This window comes from Canis lupus, chromosome 34 (assembly GCF_011100685.1).
Source record: "Canis lupus familiaris isolate Mischka breed German Shepherd chromosome 34, alternate assembly UU_Cfam_GSD_1.0, whole genome shotgun sequence".
NCBI classification, from domain to species: Eukaryota; Metazoa; Chordata; class Mammalia; order Carnivora; family Canidae; genus Canis; species Canis lupus.
The window spans coordinates 23397765-23420126 of NC_049255.1; the positions used below are offsets into that span (position 1 = coordinate 23397765).

Sequence of the window (22362 nt, forward strand, 5' to 3'; positions counted from 1 at the left end):
CATAGTAAGCGGGTTGATTCCCTATGGTTTGATGTGCTCTTCTTCCATATGTAAAATGCTCAGCTCTTTTTTGATAGTCACTTTCTACATGCTGATTTTTCTAATGAAATTGTGTATTACATCATTTAAAAAGAAAAAAAATATTGCCATATATTTCTGTGCTAGAGACCAGAAGGTCAAGAGTTTATTCTCCAGTTTTAATTAAAAGCTTAGAAATGTGCTCTGGTGTTTTCCATTTGTTTTTATATTTATTTCTGCTCTGGAATAGTTTTCACTGCAAATAAAAGTAACGATTTAAAACTATTAAGTCTATAAAAACATTAGGATGGCAAGTAATTAAGTATACTAAAGTATTAATTTTGGCCTTCCTCTATTAAAACCTTAGACTAATTTCAGTCGGGACTGAAATCTGGTGGTTTTAACCAGAGTGCTGTCATCCCTCTAGGACAGGAGACTATGTTAAGAATTTAGTAGTTTTTCAAGGATACCTTAAAGTAAAAACAAAAACAAAAACGTGATGTCATGATCTCCTGAGCCATATTCATGTAAATATTAAAATTCCTCTTCAGGTGTTGTTGTTCAGAGTTTATAGATTGCTGAACATGTGTGATCCTCATTCATTTACCTTTGAGTTAGACAAAGTTGTGTTCCACAAAAACCACATTATAATTCAGCTCTTACCCACAAAGTAATCCTTGTGTCCTTTGCAGTAGTCTTTTCCCAACACATAAGGATATTCTTTAATTGTATTTCCCTCTATATGTATACTATGATTTTTGCCTTAATTATGTAATAATTACAGTAGGTCATTACAGAAGTGGTCTTCTTTTTAGCTTTTATTTTACTTAAGCTTTAATCTTAAAAATGATCATTTATTGATTTTCTGCAAATCTGAAATTATCTAAAACATCTGTCAGATTTATATTAGTTGAAATGGTATGTCTTACTCATTCGTGAATCCATGTTTTTCTTTCAAAGCCATACCTGTATCATAGGCATATTAAGTAATTTTTTTTAAGTCATGGTCTTTGGAATCATAAGACCTTGGTTCAAGTTGCATCCCTTCATTAGAACAATTGCAGTGTTGAAGCTATCTACTATAATCATGCTAAGCCTTTTTCTCATTTGTAAAATATATATTTTAAAAATACATCCTGCATCTGGATGTTGAGAAGATCACCATAAATAATGTTATTTTGGCGAGGACTTCAAGTACTATTGTTTATACATATATCAATATTATGTGTGTATAACAATATCTTACATATCTAAACAAAAATCATCTTATTTTGAAAGAAAGACATGGAAACATACAAATAAAATGTGTACATAAATATGTATGTGTGTATATAAATGTAGGTATTGGCTATAAGGAAGTTAATTATATTTGCCAAATAACTTGGCCTCAAGAAACATAGAAGTCTCAGTCCTTAACTGGACAGAGTTCAGAGTTTCAAAAGATTAAGACAGATTCCCCCTCCCCAGTCTCTTTCCTTTCCCAGGTTTAAAGATAATCACAAGTGAACTAGACAAATGTTTTTTTTTTTTTTTCCTGTCAACTCTAATACAAATATAGTGACAGCTCTATTCTAATTCTTGAGCATAATTACCTAAAATAGAAGTACTAATATCAGTTAACTTTTTAGAAGGGATTAAAAACAACAGAACAATCATAGCTTCACATATCCATGTCAGAAACAAAGCTCTGCTTGTTTTTTGGGGGCTAGAAGGCAGACTTCATTCATGCAGCTCTCTGTGGGAACACTGGTATTAACACTAAACCATTGTTCCCTGGATGTGGTCATCATTTAAGTAGCAAGTCAATATTGTATTAATAATTCATAGCAGTAGTCAATTGCTTCTTTCTCAATCGTCAAGATACACTTAAAATAAGTTATTATTTAATAATAATTATTATTCTGTTTCTCTTTCTTTTATGTAAAAAATAAATTTAACAAAAAATTCTGCAGATAATTTTGTAAACTTCCGAGATGACAGATTTTAATTTAGATGTCACCTTTGAAGCAAATTTCCTTTCCTCCTGGAAAGCTCAAGTGGAAACAATTTGAAGTTTTTGAGATGCTTTATGGCATCAATGATACATTTAGTACATATCTCCCTTTCCTTCTTTCCTTTATTAGATTAACAACAAATTAAAAAAAAAAAGAAACAAAAGCCCGAAAAATTAAGAAAATGTATAGTCCATATGTTCTCTACATCCCATCAAATTGGGGTAGCTGGTTCAAATGCAATTTAGCAAGTGTGTAATTTCAACAGGGAACATAGCTAATTTAGCAGTTTTCTATGGATTTAGGATGTCTTTTTTTATTACAGAATATACTGAGAGTCTTAGAAAGTGCTAAAATAAACGTGCCTTGCAAAGTGCATAGTAATATCCTTCCTTCATTTTCATCATATATTTTGCTTCAGTGGGACCTGACCAAAGCACCCTTCTGTGCTGTTTTTGAAATTTGTGTACATTTAGGACTTGTATATTTAGCACATCTGTATTTTTATACAAAGAATATAATATCAAAATTTTTTGAAATGAATGTAGGGATGGAAGTGACTCCTTTTTCTATATTCTGTTATGGCATCCTATTTTAATTTTTTCCTCTACCAAAGTTAAGGAAGTTTGGGATCAGAATTTATCTACAGAGAACAGGGTCATTTACTCAAAATTCTCTACTCCAGTTCTCTTCCACATTGAACTGTGCATGGCTGGGAGAAAGTAGGGAAATCTGGGCCGTTTACCTGAACTAAACAGATACTAGCACATCCTGATAGAGATTTATTGTCATTTCCAATAAGAATATTTGAAAGCCTCTTCTAGAAAGCTTAGTTATTACCAAACTTAGTTGTTTTCTGTTTTATGACTCCCTGAACTCCCCACAGTAGCTCTAAATTGGTTTTATAAGTAGAATTTAACATTTGATGGCTGTGATTTTTGTTATTGGCAAATATTAAAGTACTATATTAACTCTCCTAATCATAATCAAGTTCCTTTCAGATTTATTTCACATAATTTTAGTCTTTTACATTTTGATTGTGTACCCAGAATCCTTCATGTATGCACAAACCATTCCAATAAATGCCTGTCCCCTTTTTTTCATTTTGTTAAGTTGAAAAAGTAGTCTTCTCCATTTTAAAATACATTAAGCTTGGGCCCTGTCTTTCCTGCATAGTGAGTTCATACTCTCATTAAGTTAACCTGCGTTTCTATTTTTCACATCCCTCCACTTCCACTCAGACCAGCCACAGTCAAGGAGGGCAAGGGAATTGGGTTCTGGAGTCTCAAGGTCATGTAGACTCCAAAGTGATGGAAACATTGTGAAGCAAAGGAACAAGAAACTCAAACATCCAGTGGAGAACTTGGAAGAACTAGAAGATCATTGTTCATCAGGGAAATTTCTGTCATCCCGTAGCTTGGGCACATTGAGGGCCAATCCCCAAATTGACATTGAGCAGCGTGAAAGGAAACGGTCTGACCATGAGAGACGTCGGAGACCTCCGCTCCCCAAGATCAGTGGTGAGGTGTTTCTGAGTACTGGATTTGATGACGGGGAGGCTCACAGTAGCCATCGAACTTGGAATTGGGAAAAACAATCCAGACACCAAGACCGGCTTTCACCCAAGTCTTCACAGAAAGCAGGGCTTCATTGCAAGGAAGCTGTATATGGGAGGGACAATGGGCAAGGGGAGCACAGAGAAAGGAAGCACAGGCCCAGGACCCCTCCCTTCCCAGGGAGTGAGGAACAGCTCCAACTCCATGACACAGGTAATGAAGGACAGTCGCCTTGAAAAGTCCTCGTATCACATATATGCATACAAGCAAATATATTTGATAAGCATCTTAAGCAACCTATTCTTTCTCTCTAGTCTGTACTGGTGGCTTTAAAATAAATCCTGGAGCCAAACATTATAAAAGGTATCTACTTAGTATCAAGCGTGTAAGAAAAAGAAAAAATATTTGTACCTTTCTCCTACTGCCTTCTAAGAAAATATACCAGTTCTTTGCAGAGTTTTCCAGCCCCAGAGTGCAGTGAGGTGCCCATCCCAGATACAGTTCTTCATTTGCTGAGACCATATACCAGAAATTCCGATACCAAATCAAAGCTCTTGAGTTTCTGGTTGTAAGTCAGATATGTTGATACTGTCATCATAGTATTTGCCTGACTAGAGAACCACCCAGGCTGGAAGTACCAGCTTCTCTTGATCTCATCCGTAAAGTGAGAGATTGGACAGGCATTCTCTTATAGCAGCAGATTTCTAATTGTGGGCCTTAGGCTTTTTTTTTTTTTTTTTTTGTAAGAATCAACTAGGCTGTTTCCAAATGAGGCAACTTTCTGGATCTCACATATATGATCATTTCTGTAGTTTTTCCTGGTGATTTGGACTTGTTTTAGACCTGTGCTTGAAGTTGGAAGACTGTTGCCTTAAGTTCCTTTCTAAGGTCTAACCATGTTCGGCTTTAAGGCTGCAATTGATGTTCTGAAATGACAGTATTGGGTATGTTCTTAGCGTTTGTTTGAAATGAAGTGAATGTTAGATTTGAGCCTCAAATTTCTGGTCTCTGAGGCTTAACTGATGTTCTTCAGTGACACAGTACTGTTTCTCATTTTTATCTGGAAACTGCTGTGGTGCTGTTTTCCTTGTGGCTCTACCACTGTAAGTCATAATTAGGGGACCATACTCCCCTCCCTGGTTCTATTTTACTTTCCTGAAGTTTTAAAGAGATGCAGGAGTTATTGAGCAGTACCACGGAGGTATCTGTTCTTATTTCCATCCTTTTTACTGCCCAGCAAAACTCTACTTCTGGGTCTGGAAACTGTTTTTTGGGTTGCAGATTCAGATTGATACAGTTGGTTTCTTCTATCATGTTATCTCTTCTTATGATGTTAGTCATTTAAGTTATTAAAAGACTTGGTAATAAATAAAATGAAAATTTGGTATTGAGTATCTGCCAAAAATATTACTACCTCAGGCTTTATGTTCAGGGATATATGCTTGAATCTGAGCCTCAGGGGGTTTACTAAGTCAAGCCAGAAAGTAGAATGAATGTAAACAAACAATTGGAAATTAGATATACTTTGAACAAAGAGTAGAGGAGGTGGTGATATAATCTATCTATAATAAGTTATACTGTCCATATCCAAATGTAGAAAGACATGTTGGAGTCCTAACATGGGGGAGAATTGTACCTGCCTGTACGTTTCTGATTCTGTGATTCTGACTTTTTGTGTGTTCTGAGGGCTGGTTTATATGGCTTTTAATTATATGTGAGTCTCAACACAGGCTCAGGAAGGATAAAATTGATAGGAAATCAAACACTGATTCACAACCCTCCTACTGGAATTGTGGGCAAACTCCCCCCTCACCCCCCAGTGGTTTAAAAAACAGTGTGGCTAGGCAAGTACTAAAATGGCTACAACATAGCTGCTAATCTATCATTCTGTATTCAACTTTACAAATGTTACCTTCCTAGAGACCTTAGGCATTTGCTTCTGTGACCCCTAGAATAGAAGATTACATTAAAATGCAGTTATTAAATACTGGTGTCTGTTCTTGTTTTGTAAAGGCACAGTTCTTAAAGTTGTCAGCAGAGGCCAAAGTTTTATTTAAGTTAGTAATGAAAAAACCAGCAGGATGAAGAGCTAGTTCTAATGGAATTTGCATAGTCCGTTGAAAGAGGAATGCAAAATACAGTTGCTAAATTAAATATAAGATTGGTTAACTTTCTAAAGAACAGTAAAACCCTATCTCCTCTGAGGGTGACTTCTCTAATAAGCTATTAAATCATAACAGCGTATTATTTCCTGCAGGTTAACTTCCAACCTCTTAGGGCCATAAAACTTTTGTATCTTTCTGCTGTGACATTCCCCAAGCTTCAGACTGGCATATTAAAAAATATTCTTGCGTGATATCCAAGAATCTATCAGTCATGATTTTACCTCATCCGGGGCTTGGGATAGGTGTGTCTTAAATATCAGTACTTCTAATAATTTTAGCTTATTTGGTGAGAATTTAAAGATAAGGTTTGCATATGTTTGTTGGAGGAAGTTCTTGTGTCCTTAAACTGGAGAATATGAACAAAAGAAGATAAGCAAAGATTAGATTCAGAATTGAATGTGGAGGGGCGCCTGGGTGGCTCAGTCGGTTAAGTGTTCAACTCTTGATCTAGCTGAGGTCATGATCTCAGGATCATGAGATCCGGCCCCACATCAGACTCTGTGCTGAGTGTGGAGCCTGCTTAGGATTCTGTCTCCTCCTCTCCTTGCCTTCTCCCCCCCCCCCTCGACCCCCCCCCCCCCCGCCTTCTTTCTAAAAGAAAAAATAATTGAATGTGCAACTGTTACATATGGCTCACTTTTTTTTTTTTTTTTAAGATTCTATTTGAGAGGGAGAGAGAGTCCACAAGTGGACTCTGAGGGAGAGTGAGGGGATGGGCTCTGAGGGAGAGAGAGAAGCAGATTCCCTGCTGAGAAGAGAGCCCTACTCCAGACTCTATACCAGGACCCTGGATTCATGACCTGAGCCAAAGGCAGGAGCTTACCCAACTGAGCCATTCAGGCGCCCCTCACTTGATCTTTTGAAGGCTAGTTTTTGGATTGTTTGGGCTATTAAGATGAGAGTAGCCATTCCGTTAGTTTCCTTCAACTAACTTTTTTAAATTTTTGAAGCATCTCTGTTTTCTATAATGAAATGTACAGCCTTACAATATAGTATGTGAAGTTCTCTTATTTAAATAAGCTCTTTTTACCTCTGGTACAGAGCATACTACATTTAGTGAGCAATTTTGCCAGTCCAGAAATCTAACACTTTAGGATATGAGATTTTATGCTTGTGAGACATGTAAATTCCAGTGGTATACAGTCGTTCAAATAAACTGTTTCCCCACTAGATATTTGGGATTTAGAGAGATATTAACTCAAATACTCATTAATCATTCATTCATTCACTCATTTATATTGAGGTATAGGTAACATATAACATTATATTTGTTTCAGGTGTACAACATAATGATTCGATATTTGTGTATATTGCAAAATGTTCACAATAAGTCTGGTTAATATTCATCACCATATATAGGCACAATTTTTTTTCTTGTGATGAGAACTTTTAAGATCTACTCTCTTAGCAACTTTCAGATATGTAGTACAATATTATTAACTGTAGTCACCATGCTTATTTATTTTATAAGTGGAAGTGTGTTCCGTTTATCCCCCTTCACCCATTTTGCCCATTCCCTACCCTCTGCCTCTGGCAACTAACAGTCTGTTCTCTGTATCCATGAGCACTTTTTTTTTCCTTTTTTTTTTTTTTTTTAATGATTCTCTATATAAATGAGATCATAAAGTATTTGTTTTTCTCTGACTTATTTCACTTAGCATAATGCTGTCAGGGTCCCTCCCTATTGTTGCAAATGGCAAGATATCCTTTTTTATAACTGAATAATATTCTACTGTATAAATACCACGTTTTCTTTATCCATTTATATGTTTTTTTATACTAAATTTGTTATTGGTGTTCAATTTGCCAACATACAGAGTAACACCCAGTGCTCATCCCGTCAAGTGCCCCCCTCAGTGCCCATCACCCAGTCACCCACCCCCCGCCCTCCTCCCCTTCTACCACCCCTAGTTCGTTTCCCAGAGTTAGGAGTCTTCATGTTCTGTCTCCCATTCTGATATTTCCCACACACTTCTTCTTCCTTCCCTTATATTCCCTTTCACTATTATTTATATTCCCCAAATGAATGAGACCATATAATGTTTGTCCTTCTCTGATTGACTTCACTCCGATAATACCCTCCAGCTCCATCCACGTTGAAGCAAATGGTGGGTATTTGTCATTTCTAATGGCTGAGTAATATTCCATTGTATACATAAACCACATCTTCTTTATCCATTCATCTTTCAATGGACACTGAGGCTTCTTCCACAGTTTGGCTATTGTGGACATTGCTGCTAGAAACATCGGGGTGCAGGTGTCCCGGCGTTTCATTGCATCTGTATCTTTGGGGTAAATCCCCAACAGTGCAATTGCTGGGTCGTAGGGCAGGTCTATTTTTAACTCTTTGAGGAACCTCCACACAGTTTTCCAGAGTGGCTGCACCAGTTCACATTCCCACCAACAGTGTAAGAGGGTTCCCTTTTCTCCACATCCTCTCCAACATTTGTGGTTTCCTGCCTTGTTAATTTTCCCCATTCTCACTGGTGTGAGGTGGGATCTCGTTGTGGTTTTGATTTGTATTTCCCTGATGGCAAATGATGCAGATCATTTTCTCATGTGCTTGTTGGCCATGTCTATGTCTTCCTCTGTGAGATTTCTGTTCATGTCTTTTGCCCATTTCATGATTGGATTGTTTGTTTCTTTGGTGTTGAGTTTAATAAGTTCTCTATAGATCTCGGAAACTAGCCCTTTACCTGATACGTCATTTGCAAATATCTTCTCCCATTCTGTAGGTTGTCTTTTAGTTTTGTTGACTGTATCCTTTGCTGTGCAAAAGCTTCTTATCTTGATGAAGTCCCAATAGTTCATTTTTGCTTTTGTTTATTTTGCCTTCGTGGATATATCTTGCAAGAAGTTACTGTGGCCGAGTTCAAAAAGGGTGTTGCCTGTGTTCTCCTCTAGGATTTTGATGGAATCTTGTCTCACATTTAGATCTTTCATCCATTTTTAGTTTATCTTTGTGTATGGTGAAAGAGAGTGGTCTAGTTTCATTCTTCTGCATGTGGATGTCCAATTTTCCCAGCACCATTTATTGAAGAGATGGTCTTTCTTCCAGTGGAGAGTCTTTCCTCCTTTATCGAATATTAGTTGACCATAAAGTTCAGGGTCCACTTCTGGATTCTCTATTCTGTTCCGTTAATCTATGTGTCTGTTTTTGTGCCAGTACCACACTGTCTTGATGACCACAGCTTTGTAGTACAACCTGAAATCTGGCATTGTGATGCCCCCAGCTATGGTTTTCTTTTTTAAAATTCCCCTGGCTATTCGGGATCTTTTCTGATTCCACACAAATCTTAAGATGATCTGTTCCAACTCTGAAGAAAGTCCATGGTATTTTGATAGGGATTGCGTTAAATGTGTAAATTGCCCTAGGTAACATTGACATTTTCACAATATTAATTCTTCCAATCCATGAGCATGGAATATTTTTCCACCTCTTTGTGTCTTCCTCAATTTCTTTCATAAGTGTTCTATAGTTTTTAGGGTATAGATCCTTTACCTCTTTGGTTAGGTTTATTCCTAGGTATCTTATGCTTTTGGGTGCAATTGTAAATGGGATTGACTCCTTAATTTCTCTTTCTTCAGTCTCATTGTTAGTGTCTAGAAATGCCACTGACTTCTGGGCATTGATTTTGTATCCTGCCACACTGCCAAATTGCTGTATGAGTTCTAGCAATCTTGGGGTGGAGGCTTTTGGGTTTTCTATGTAGAGTATCATCGGCTAAGAGGAAGAGTTTGACTTCTTCTTTGCCACTTTGAATGTTGATGGACACTTTGGTTGTTCCCATGTCTTAGCTTTTCTATATAATATGAAGTGAACATGGGGTGCATATATATTTTTGAGTTGATGTTTCTGTTTATTTCAGAAAAATACCCAAAAGCAGAATTGCCAGATCACATGGTAGTCCTATTTTAAATTTTTTGAGGAAGCTCCAAATTGTTTTTTGCATAGTGGCTGTTCAGTTTACATTGCCTTCAACAGTACACAAGGGTACTGCCTTTTCTCCACACCCTCATTAACACTCGTTATTTCTTGTCTTTTTGATAATAGTCATTCCAACAGGTGTGAAGTGCTATTTCATTGTGGTTTTGATTTGGATTTCCCTGATGATTAGAGATGTGGAGCATGTTGGCCATATGTATGTCTTCTTTGGAAAAATATTTATTCAGATCCTCTACCCATTTTAGATCAGATTGTTTTTTGCTTGAGTTGTATGAGTTCTTTATATATTTTGTATATTAACCTCATATCAAATTTGCAGATATTTTTTTTCCCATTCCATAGCTTGTCTTTTCATTTTGTTAATGGTTTCCTTTTCTATTAGAAGCGTTTTAGTTTGATGTAATCCCACTTGTTTATTTTTTGCTTTTGTCACCTTAACTTTTGTTGTCAAATAAAAAAAAAAAGAATCATCTCTAAGAGTTTATGTTCTCTTCCAAGCGTTTTATGGTTTCAGGTCTTATGTTCAGGTCTATAATCCACTTGAGTTAATTTTTTTTTATATAGTATAAGTCCAGTTTCAATCTTTGGCATATAGCTGTCCAGTTCTCCAGACACCATTTTTTGAAGAAACTGTCTTTTCCCCATTGTATATTCTTGGCTTCTTTGTCATAGATTAATAGAACATATATACAGAGATTTGTTTCTGGGCTCTCTATTCTGTTCCATTGACCTATGTATCATTTTCTTTTAAACTGCCTGGAGGTGACAGTCTTATCACCCTGTTAAACCAGTTAAGTCTGTTCATTTGACTGTTTCATTTGAATGTCTTCAAAGTATCTTTGAAAGATAACTAAAAATATTTTCTCAGTGAATTCTGTGGTGTAGAGTAAGAGGAGGCATACAAGGTTTAGTGTGTTGAAATCTGAGTATATCCCACTCTATTTCTTTTAGTGGTGGCAAAATTGAAGGAGCAAGGCCTAAGTGTGATCTTTCGTATGAGACTCAATGAGGTTTTGAGCTGCTTACAGAAGTGTCATTTTTCTTTAGGTAGAATAGTATCACAAGCTCTTTTCCACTAACTTTGTCCAACTCTACCTCCCTATCTGATTTCATTTATTTTTTCTGAAATGTTGTTTTCTAGTTATGCCCAAACTAATGATAACTCAGAGGTTTAGATTTCATTTAAATATGGTGCACTTACGGGAATATCCCTCTGTTTCCTGACTATCCCAGACCCCTCAGAAATCTGGGTTAAAACCAGCGTAGCCCAACCCAGCAGTGTAAGATTCAGTAGCTCTGGAGAGGATAGGAAATTGAGGTGGATTCTGTATGCTGAGTAAACAGGTGCTAATAGGCCTGAAGCTAAGAAAGCCAGGTTTAATAGTCTGTATTTGTAGGAAAGACAGATGACTCCATTGCTTTTGGATTTACCACAAAGCTAGGTTTAAAGCTCTACAAAGAGAGACTTTACCAGACAATTTAAATTTCTTCATGTGCCCAGAATTTAGTTGTATTTTTTCTTTCCTTTTTCTCTTTTTTGTTTAAAGCAAGTGAATCAAGTGTAGTGAGGCATATTCATAAAAATTGTTTTAATATATGGTTCTCTTGATGGATATAATAAACTAATAGTTTCAATGCCAATTTCCTATAAGAATCAACTGTTAGCAATCAACCAAACTACCAAAGGCCAGATCTCATCCAGGCTACTTAAATTAGAATCCTTGAGATTTGTGTCAAAGATTTTTATGTTTATTTAAAGCACTCCAGATGATTTTAATATATTAGCTAGGGTTGACAACCACTGATGCAAAGATATAGTCAATTAGGAGTAAAAACTTTCTTTTTCCCTTCAGTAACCCATTTGCTGGAAGTCACTATTCCAGATGGTTAATCTTATTCATGGCATTAAAAATTTTTTATTACTTCTGAATACAATACATTCACATTGTTGAATAATTGTAATTTATACAGGATACAAAGAGGGAAATGCCTGTAATTTTGAAGTAAACCTTAGCACTTACCACTTGATTAAAAGTTAGAAAGGGAATATATGCCACTTACAACATTTCAAAGTAAAATGCCAAAATTCCCCATCAGTCCACTGTATTCCTTTTCTCTCAGAGGAATAGAAATCTAAGATCATTCATTATGTTCTCTGGTATTTCCTTTATGTTATATCTTCCCTAAAATTTAGCAACAGCATGAACTGATCAAAGATATAGGAAAGATCTAAAGCAAGTGGGTTTGTTGACCATTAGAGCAGAAGCTATGGTAGAGCCACTGGTTGACTCACATACCCCCGGGTGATGCGATTTCTGTTCCCTCTGAGGTAAAGTATGCAAGGCTGAGTTAAACAGAAGGAAGACTCTTGTTTCCTCCAGTCTCGAAGTTTAGCTTTTTTAAAACTCCAGCTCTGTAACTTTCTTTTCTCTGTTTTGTTTGTTTCAGTGACTTAGCCTTTATTTCACTTACTGTTTTGCAAAAGCCTCACCTACAGTTCATTACGTGATTTTCTGCTGTTGAAGAAACTATGTGAAAGGGGAGTTTTGTGCCTGGCAGTTTGGGGTGGGTAACTTTTTAAAAAATGTGTGGATAATCTGCATTGCCACATCTATACCTAGGAGAAAAAATTATTTCAGGTGTACCCTACACGGAGTTCAGTAGTGGTAGCAGTGTTGTCAGTATTAGATACTAAAGAAAAAAATCTTTAAGTTTTGCACCTTTTCAGAAAACAAATGTAGTTGCCTTATTACATTGAGTTTTTCTAGGAATGAAGCCAAGAATGATGAAAGAAGCTGACTCTGCTCCGTCGCGAGTGGCCCACAGGGATCAGGAATGGTATGATGCTGAAATTGCCAGAAAACTGCAAGAAGAAGAAATTTTGGTGAGCAAATTTTCATGCAAAAGTTTAGGTGATAGTCACTAGATTTTCTTGAATTGAATCATTCTTGAGATTACATAATAGGCATAATGAGCCTCTATGAGTTGAGAAACTGATACCTTTTTTATGGGTGGAAAAATCAAGACAATGGGAATAGATTGTCCAGTTTTACTTACTGAGTAAGAATTAGCAACAGAATTCCATATCCCTATCTTTCTGTTATTGAATTCTGATAATTCTTTCATAATCTGCTATAGAATTTAATAAAAATAGCCCCTGCTCTGGCTGGTGAAAGTATACTAGCTCAACTTCAGGGATGTTAATTACAATTGGTTTGAAACACCAATTTATTTTTATGGAAGGTTAAAAAAAAAGATTTTATTTATTCATGAGAGACACAGAAAGACAGAGACATAGGCAGAGGGAGAAGCAGGCTCCCTGTAGGGACCCTGATGCGGGCCCAGGACCCTGGGATCATGCCCTGAGCCAAAAGATGCTCAACCACTGAGCCACCTTGGTGCCCAGATATTTTTTAAATGGACAACATAGATTCTAATTAATCTTTTGTGTATTTTCTATACCATAGGCTACCCAGGTGGATATGAGAGCAGCTCAAGTAGCCCAGGATGAGGTGAGTCCATGTTAGTTTGTTTAGCCAGGACTTTTTAGAAATATCCCAGTAATTTTCTGGGATTCCCATGAATCTGCAATCAATGATATTGACTGGATTTTGTTTAGGAAATCGCTAGACTTCTCATGGCTGAAGAAAAGAAAGCTTACAAGAAAGCCAAGGAGCGGGAGAAATCATCTTTGGACAAAAGAAAGCATGACTCTGATTGGAAGGTAAGTTTTGTTTATTGTTTTTTTTTTTGATTTTTGTAATGGGGATTTTGCTTTTAGGGTAAGTTCTGCAAATGTATTTAGGGTATACAAATTATCTGTATTGCATATATGAATCTTATTTGTAAAGGTTATTTCATTACAAAAAATCATAATTCTTGAAAAATAACTATGAAAAAATAACTGCTAAGATTGAAAAACTCATTCTATTCCTTTTAAGACCAGTTAAGTTGCAGGTACCTCTGGTTAGGAGCAATCTTAGTTTTACTAATATTTACCTTACAGGAGAATGTAACCTGTACCTTACAGGAGAATTTTCACAAGCTTTCATAGCTCCCTAGTGGCCTTTTCTTTCCTTCTCTAAGTCCTCGGTGTTGCCCATCCATAATCATGTGCCCATTATTTCTCTTTTCTCTGACAACTTAATCTATGGCAGACCGACAGATGCCGCCAATAATCATTGCTTATGTCAAAGTATAGGAACTAATAGCATGAGCTTCACCTGTTGTCTTTTCCCTAGTTAATCAGAAATATTATACAAAATAGTTTATTCTGCTGTAAAGTAATGTAATTGTTGTATGTGGTGGTTGCAAGTTCAGTTTAACAGACTTGACTCATTAGTTACTGTGTGCAGTGCACCCCTCTGGACTTAACAGGGAAGGACAAAGATCTATTTTCCTCATAATACTATATAATGTAGGAGGACAAATAGGATAACATAGATAGCTAACAAACACAAGGTCAAACTGACTGAAGAAAGTATAGTAGAAGAATAGCAGAGTTATGGAGGGATCAATTCCTAAGCTACAGGACCTTCAGAGAGGGACTTTGTACTAGGCCTGGAAGGATGCAGCTAGAATGTGTGTCCATGACATAGTGATATTCAGCTCTGTTCTTTCCTTCTCTCTTTTTTTTATTCTCTCTCTCGAAAAAAATTCCTCCCTTGAGTCTCTGGTTCTGTCTCTGTCTCAGCACTGATTAGGAGGAAAAAGAGGACATAGAAACTGTGATGATAATAGTATTGCTCTACTATTTCCTATAGCTCAGTTATTCAGCTGTCAGTCTGAAAACAAATGAAAGTATTACTGCCATGTTAATTATTTATAGGAATCTCCTTCTTTTACCCTCTGAGTAATTCAGGATTTTTTTTAACAAATGTATTTCATTTTAGTAGAAGTAGAAGGCTCCCAAATGATTCTGCTATATAAGTTAAGCTACAAATAATTGCCCAGGAGTTACTCAGATTCTTTGTTAACCACAAAGAAGTAAGTATTTTTAAGAATTGCAAATCAGGCAAGTAAAAGGGGAAAGCCACATTTCTAGCAAGTATCAGGATTTCTTTAATTTCTAGATTCTGTAATGGGTGCTGGTATTGGTGTAAGTTCGTCTCTTGGAAGGGTTTGACTGAACCTTCCTTAGTTTCCTGGCTTGAAAATCACCATCCTCAAGTCAGATGTTCAGAAATAAGTTTAAGAGCATAGACCTACACTCCACAGACTCTGGAAGTTCTTGTCAGCTGCTGTGCAGCTATTATGTTAATAATGTGTAGCCAGGCACACCCCTGCTGGGGAACATGTTCACATGTAGTTAGCTCACTCTCTGGCTGTACTGAGCACTTCCAACATATTTTTGTGACTATATATATATATTTTTTATTCATTTGTTCAACTGAATGTAAGTAAATTAAAATTACTAGAATTTGGCATAATTTGGATAGTTTCTAAACCTAATAATCTTTCCGTTTGTTTGCTGTTTTCTGTATGTTTTTTCTTTTTCTTTTTCTGTCCATAGCCAAAAACTACTAAATCGGCACACTCAAAGTCAAAAGAGAGTAATGACCCTCATCGTTCTAAGAATGACAGGCCAGCACGGTAAGATGACACCTAAAAAAGGGGAATGAGGGACTTGACTTTGGGGTAAGAAGATATGGATATTCTGAGAAGAGTGTTCTTTGGAGAGGAGATCCAGAAATCGGCAGTTGTCAGGGGGTATCAAGTCTTGCAGGATTATTATCAAACTTTTTTTCCATTCTTAAATTGGGTTGAACAAGTCAAATCAGGAAGATGCTAGGGCATATAAAAAATGATGTTTTTTGTTAGGACGAGTTCTTGTCTTTGGATTCACTTCCCTTAGCTAAGAATGGATGGGATTAACCATTTTCCCAGTAAAATCTCCAGTTTTAAGGTTTACCAAGTTTCATGGGTACACTAATGTGTGCATGACATTTACAAATGCTTAAATTCATTTCTGCATGAGTTTCAAAGTCTAGGCAAATACTTATTTCGAGACACGGCAGACTTCTAAATCCCACCAGATCTAATAGCTGTGGCTATGGTGTATGTACTTCTTTCTGACTTCTCTCAGTCTTAGGTCATAGTTAATGGAGCAGTTGCTGTCTTTCTACCTCATACCTCAAGTTGGCAATATTTAAGTCTCTGGAGAAGCAAACTTTTTTTTTTTTTTTTTTTTTTTTTTTGTCCTTTATTGCTTTCTGTTGCTTTTCAAAACAAAACATGATTGGAATAGAAAGAATATTATATACAGAAAGATGAAAGTAACACTAAATATAAAATTTTGAAAATTCTATTAGAACTTCAAATATTGTTCCTAATTATAGTGTATGTATTAACTCTAAAGATAAATTTTATCACATTGAAAGCATACACTGTTGTTGCCACTCTTTGCCCATGCTTAAGCTGCTAGACTTGTTGACTTAAAGTGAATATATTTAGTGTCCTTAAAAATCTACATTCTTTTGAGATGCCTGGGTGGCCCAGTCGGTGAAACATCTGACTCTTGATCTCAGCTCAGGTCTTGATCTCAGGGTCATGACATTAGTCCCATAAGTAGTGGCTCCACGCCCACCTACTTAAAAAAAGCCATATTCTATTTTTAAATCCATGGGCTTTCAGAAGATAAATAGCCTTCAGAAAACTGCATCAAGTTTGTAAGGCTCTTAGGACAAGAGTAATATATTTTTATCAATTGCTTAAAATTGGTTCTTCTTATATCTTTTAATTAAATACATGCCAAAGGTAGACTTTATTTTCATCCCTGCAATATCCAGGTAAAATAAGATGTAACTAATCTGTTCTCAGTAGGTAAATAGGTATGGTTTATTATGTTTTCTTTAGTCAAATGAATTAAAATAATCTTTTGGGTTTTCTGCAGTCTTCCAAATTTTGGGGTTCTTTAGAACACTAACAATTTTGACTTCAGATATGATAGACCAATCTGGAATGTCTATTTTAAAAAATGAATTAAAATTGAAAACAAGTTTCTGAAAATGTAATACTTCAAAAAATATTTGGCAAAAAAAGTAATAATAAAAATATTTGGCATTTTGTAGAATGAATAATCAAATGATCCTGTATTAAAAATAGCTATTGTAAATAAGTGAAAGTGATCTTTGACTGGTAGAACTGAAGTTTTTGTTTGTTTGTTTGTTTGTTTGTTTTGACTTGAAGGGAATATTTATTTGTCTTTAAGTATCGGTTGCAGAAAGATATGTGTAGATACAGATCTAGATATAGGTGATAAAACTGAGAATTTTATGAAATTGTATTTCATAGTTAAAAGTTAAGCCTATTATTACAGATTTTATACAACTAATATTAGAATTTATGCATTCTGCTTAGAGCTTTTGGTTTCCTCTTTCACATTTCCTTTTTCTTCCCTCACATTTAATTTTGGTGGATTTAGTTAGCTATTTGTACAGAAAGAGACGGATTTAAGGATTGAAAATCATGGAGCTTCCCAGATCTAGAAGTTTACTGCATTATAGTGTTAATAATAGTAGAGGGAAAACAAGTTATTGTGTAGAGCTTGTAATATTCACGGTCAAAAATCGGTTTCTTTGTCCATTACAAAAATCTTGTATTCTCTCTAAAGAAATACAGAATCAGTTTGGTGATCTGAATTAACTATGATGCTTTATAACTGGGAAAAGTTTCAAATAAGTTCCAAAGTCTTTTAACTGTAGGGTATTATGCGATAATACTCCTGGTATTTTATTTGCATTTTTCCCTTAGAAAAAAATAAGCATTTTTAAAATCTCATTTAGTTCCTACAGCACTCTTATGAATGTGAAATATATTTATCTCCACTCAGTCACTTATCAGATATTTATTGAATGTCCTAATAATTGCCCATAGAGTAAACAGCAGTTAGCAAGAAAGAACTGTTTCTTAGTCTCATGAAATTTATCATCTAAACAATTGCATAAATAACTATTACCATGTTAAATGCTTTAGATGAAAAGTACGTGATATTATAAAGAATGAGGAGACAGCCTAGTCTGCATATCTAGGAGAGCCTCTTAAAAAAAAAAAAAAGACTTATTTATTTATTTGAGAGAGTGAGAGGACATGAGCAAGGGGTGGAGTAGGGGAGAGAGAGGGAGAAGCAGACTCCCCACTATGCAGGGCTCCATCCCAGGTCCCTGGGATCATAACCTGAAGCAAAACCAGGAGTTGAACACTTAACTGACTGAGCTACCCAGGCATCCCAAGAAATGACTTTTAAGTGAATTCTTAAAGGGATGTGTCTGTATCGCTGACTTAAACATGTAAATCATTTCATGAGGACAGTAGGAAACAGGTATTCCTAATACATCTAAAACTATGAAACAAACTATTGGGTTAGCAAGCTTTTTCTAATTTTGGATGTGAATATCTTTGACTTTAAAATAGCTATCTCCAGCATAACAAATAGTTTGAAATAGGAAACATTAAAAACAGAGAATTCTGTACATAAAAGTTCTAGTAAAAAAAAAAAAAAAAAAGAAAGAAAGAAATAGGAACACTGGAAGCCATAAACAAAGGTTTGTTTTCTGTGTAGTCAATAACTAAGCAGACAGGGGACACCTGGGGGGCTCGGTCTTATTAGTCACATAAGCCTTGGACTCTTGGTTTCAGCTCATGTCATGATCTCAGGGGACCTGGGATTGAGCCACACTGTCTCCTTGCTAAGTGGAGAGCCTGAGATTCTCTCCCTCCCTCCCCCTCTGCCCTTCCCCTACTTGTGTGATGTGCTCTCTCTCTCTCTCTCTCAAATCTTTAAAAACAACAACAACAAACTAGACAGCATATGAAGAGAACTAAGGGCATTCTAGATTGATTTTGTATATCCTTATGTGGAGATCCTAGTGGATTTGTGGAAGTTCCTTGTGTTGTTTCACACTTCAGCATCTTTTCCTTGACAAGTTGATGGTGAGGCAGTAATCCTGGGTTTTTGTTTGTTTGTTTGGATTTTTTGGGTTTTGGTGTTCTTGGTTTTGTTTTGTTTTGTTTTGTTTTGAGAGTCCCATTTGACTTTTGTGTTTCTGGGTTTTGATCACCTAATATAAGAGTTTAATAAAAAAGAGTGAGTACAAGTCTCTGCTGTCCTGATTACCAATCCTATTTTCTTGGACCCAAGTTACTTCTTTAACCACCTATTTTTTTGAAGTTGAGTTTCTTAATTCTAGAGTCAGATTTTGTCTCAACTCTTCTGCCAACTTCTAATACTACTTTTTTAAGGTAAATGTTACAAATGTTAGTCAATAATGAAAAAAAAACTGTATTTAATTTCTAATATTTGTAAACAAGTAGTTCAAAGTGAAAAACAAGAAAAATGAAAATACCATATCATTTGTTATACTCACATTAATTATATGTATATATACAAAAGTATGAAAATATAAGCCAAATACCATTTGAAAGTATATTTACACACACACACACACACACAAATACAGATACTGCTGCTGATAAAAATACACAACTATGTAGCATAGCATAGGGTAGTGAAGAGCACAGTGATTTTGAAGTACAGTTGAGTCTGAGTCCCAGCCCTGTCATTTAACAACTGTGTGATCTTGGACCGATCACTTACCTCATCTAACCTAATCTAACTCGGCGCAGCGGTTTAGCGCCTGCCTTTGGCCCAGGGTGTGATCCTGGAGACCCGGGATCGAATCCCACGTCGGGCTCCTGGTACATGGAGACTGCTTCTCCCTCTGCCTATGTCTCCGCTTCTCTCTCTCTCTCTGTGTGACTATCATAAACAAATAAAAAATTAAAAAAAAAAGAACTCTAACCTAATCTAACTCTAAAATATGTGTATGATGGCTACCATGCAGACTTGTCCTGAAAATTCATTGAGGGGACCCCTGGGTGGCTCAGTGGTTGAGCGTCTGCCATTCAGCCCAGGGCGTGATCCTGGGGTTGTGGGATATCAACCCACAGGGAGCCTGCTTCTCCCTCTGCCTATATCTCTACCTCTCTCTCCATGTCTCTCATGAATAAATATATAAAATCTTTAAAAAAAAAAATAAAGTTCATTGAGATCATCTGAGTAGAACCCATAGCACAGTCCTCAATAAATAAGTTTACATCCTATGCTGACCTGTTGTTTTTTGTTGTTTGTTTGTTTTTTGTTGTTTTTTGTTTTTTGTTTTTTTTTTTTTTTTTTTCTATGCTGACCTGTTACAGATAACCGAATACCCAGCAAGAGACCTACTGCTTAGGGACAGAGTGAGAAATTTGAAATCACTTGTCTTCTTATATGACAGAGCCCTTTGTACCAAACTTAGCATAACTTTCTGAACTGCAATGTATTTATGTCTTCCAGATTGCATATATGGTTACAGAAAATCTCCCACAACATGGTTATGTATTTGACATATTCTGTTACTGCATCTGGTTCCATGCTTTAATGCAACATTTAAGTACACCTCTGAGAAACAAAAACCAAAAAAGGAGAGATTTTGTTCTTCATCTTCATCAATGCCAAATGTTTACAAAAATCTATGTAACATAATTTTAAAATAATAAAAACTTCAGAGTAGCAAAAATTCCCAGTGCTTTTTTACATTTTATATTATTTTGATGTGAAAAGTTGCCAATGTAGTTGTCTTTTCCTTTTCTAAGCTCTGCTTTGCCACCTAGTGGATTGAAAGACTTTGCTCTAGATTTTATATGATGACCCATGTCCTCTTCCGCCCCTTTCCTTCTTTCCTGTCCTCCCCCATTAGCTGCCAATTTTGCCCTCTTTTTTAATTCGTTTCTTAACTTTCTGTATTACTTCCCTTTGATCTTTTCCTTTTTTCCCTCTATTTCTTCATAAAACCTACCAAAACAAAGGAAATTTCTCATTAATGGCAGTGGTTACACATCTCATTAATCTTGTTTCTCTCTAGTCCATAGCACAGTGCCTCACACATATTTCTCAGAAAAATGTTTGTTTTTATTGAATTATGTGCATCAAAACAAAGGAATAGTAAGATAAAATAATTTATTCAAGGTTATGCAACAAGCCGGGAACTAAAATGAGAGTTCTGTGTCTTTGCATTTCTACCAAAATGGTTTTACCATATTTTCCAATGAGAGGTAGAGTTGTAGTCACCACTACTTAGAATATCTCTTTAAAGTTTGACTTCCCTTCAGGCCACCACCACCTACCATGACAGAGGCTGAAGATTTGGATTACACTCATTTCACAAACCAGCATAATTCCACACGTCATTTCTCAAAATCGGAATCCTCTCATAAAGGTAAGAAAAATATATGTGATCAAGTTTAGGATTTTTTTTTTTTTTAAATCCTCATGTTATGGTGGAAAAATCAAATGGTGTCTTATAGATCACTGGAGTGGCAAAATAAGTTATCCTTCCTTTTGGAAGATCATTATAGTATTTTTCATTTGTTAAAAAACAAAAAAGGTAAAACAGAAAACAAAACACCTTAAATTGAATGCAAGATGTCTGTGTATGTGCATTTTCCTCCAGGAAGAATTTGTAGCTTTCATCAGTGTGTGACTATAAATAAAACAAAGGAGCAAAATGAAAAAAAAGAGCAATAAAACAAACTCTTAACTATAGAGAACAAAGTGATGATTATCAGAAGGAAGGGGCTTATCAGAAGGGATGAGTTAAATAGGTGATAGGGATTAAGGAGGGCACTTGTGATGAGCACCAGGTGCCTTACAGAAGTGTTGAATTGCTATACTTTACATACTGTACACCTGAAATTAATATTGCACTGTGTTAAATAACTGGAATTTAAATAAGAAAATAAAAAAATAAAGAACACACATACACTTCACATAAAACTATTAACATACAAAAGAAAAACAGGGCAAAGAAAATGAAAGAATATGAGGTCTAAATTGGACCAAATCCTAATTTTAATTAATTAATTAATTAATTAATTAATTTTTGGACCAGATCCTTAAAATGAAAGGAATAGTTGCATGTGGCCAAGCATACACATTCACTTGTATTTTTATGATATTCATAAAATGAAATAATGAAAAGGCAATTCTTATATTAATTTTCTCATCTAAAAATGGAAGTGATTTTAATAATAGTGTCAGTGTTGTCAGGATCATATAAATAAAATATATGAAAGCAGATTGCAATAGACTTTACAAATATTAGGTCCTGTTATTTGATGTCTGTTATTTGTTACAGCTTTTGAAGATATCTTAGGTCATGATTTTATCATCTTTTTCCAAATCTAATGATTGCCTTCTCAAACTTCAATTTTTTTTTCCAGTGGTCATTACAAAATATCAATGTGTGGGTGCTGCTCCAGACTAATTAAATCAGAATTTTTAGGGGAGAGAGGTTGCCAAGCATTTATATTTTTTTTAGAAAACTCTGCTTACCCCAACCGTCTCTGTTCTGACATTCGTCCATTGTTGATCAGATAAAAGATATTATTGTAAAAGATGGAATTAGTTGGACATTATCAAAACAACCCTACATACTACAATTTCAGTCAGTTGGTGGACTTTCCACCACACTGACTTAATTGGAAGTAGCTCATTTTTTTCCCTCAAATTGTATACACCCACTACTTTTAAGAAGAGGTCTTCTTGCCTTTGACATACATTTGAAATATATTCCTAAAATAACTTATTGACTCCGTGTGTAAGTATTTTACAATCAAGAACAAAGAAACATGCATAGATATAAAGATAA

General features: G+C 35.6%; 1 protein-coding gene across 3 annotated transcripts in view; it reads left to right on the plus strand.

The window, feature by feature from the left end:
• Positions 1-22362, plus strand: part of CCDC50 (coiled-coil domain containing 50) — a 57326-nt gene that overhangs the window by 28541 nt on the left and 6423 nt on the right. Inside the window, exons 7-12 of one of the 3 annotated variants that reach the window (XM_038583698.1) lie at positions 3251-3778; positions 12436-12560; positions 13144-13188; positions 13296-13400; positions 15189-15268; positions 20825-20931. In XM_038583698.1, the coding sequence (XP_038439626.1) occupies positions 3251-3778; positions 12436-12560; positions 13144-13188; positions 13296-13400; positions 15189-15268; positions 20825-20931 (990 nt within the window). The remainder of the gene's footprint in view (positions 1-3250; positions 3779-12435; positions 12561-13143; positions 13189-13295; positions 13401-15188; positions 15269-20824; positions 20932-22362) is intronic. The other 2 variants (XM_038583697.1, XM_038583699.1) reach the window with 2 other exon arrangements.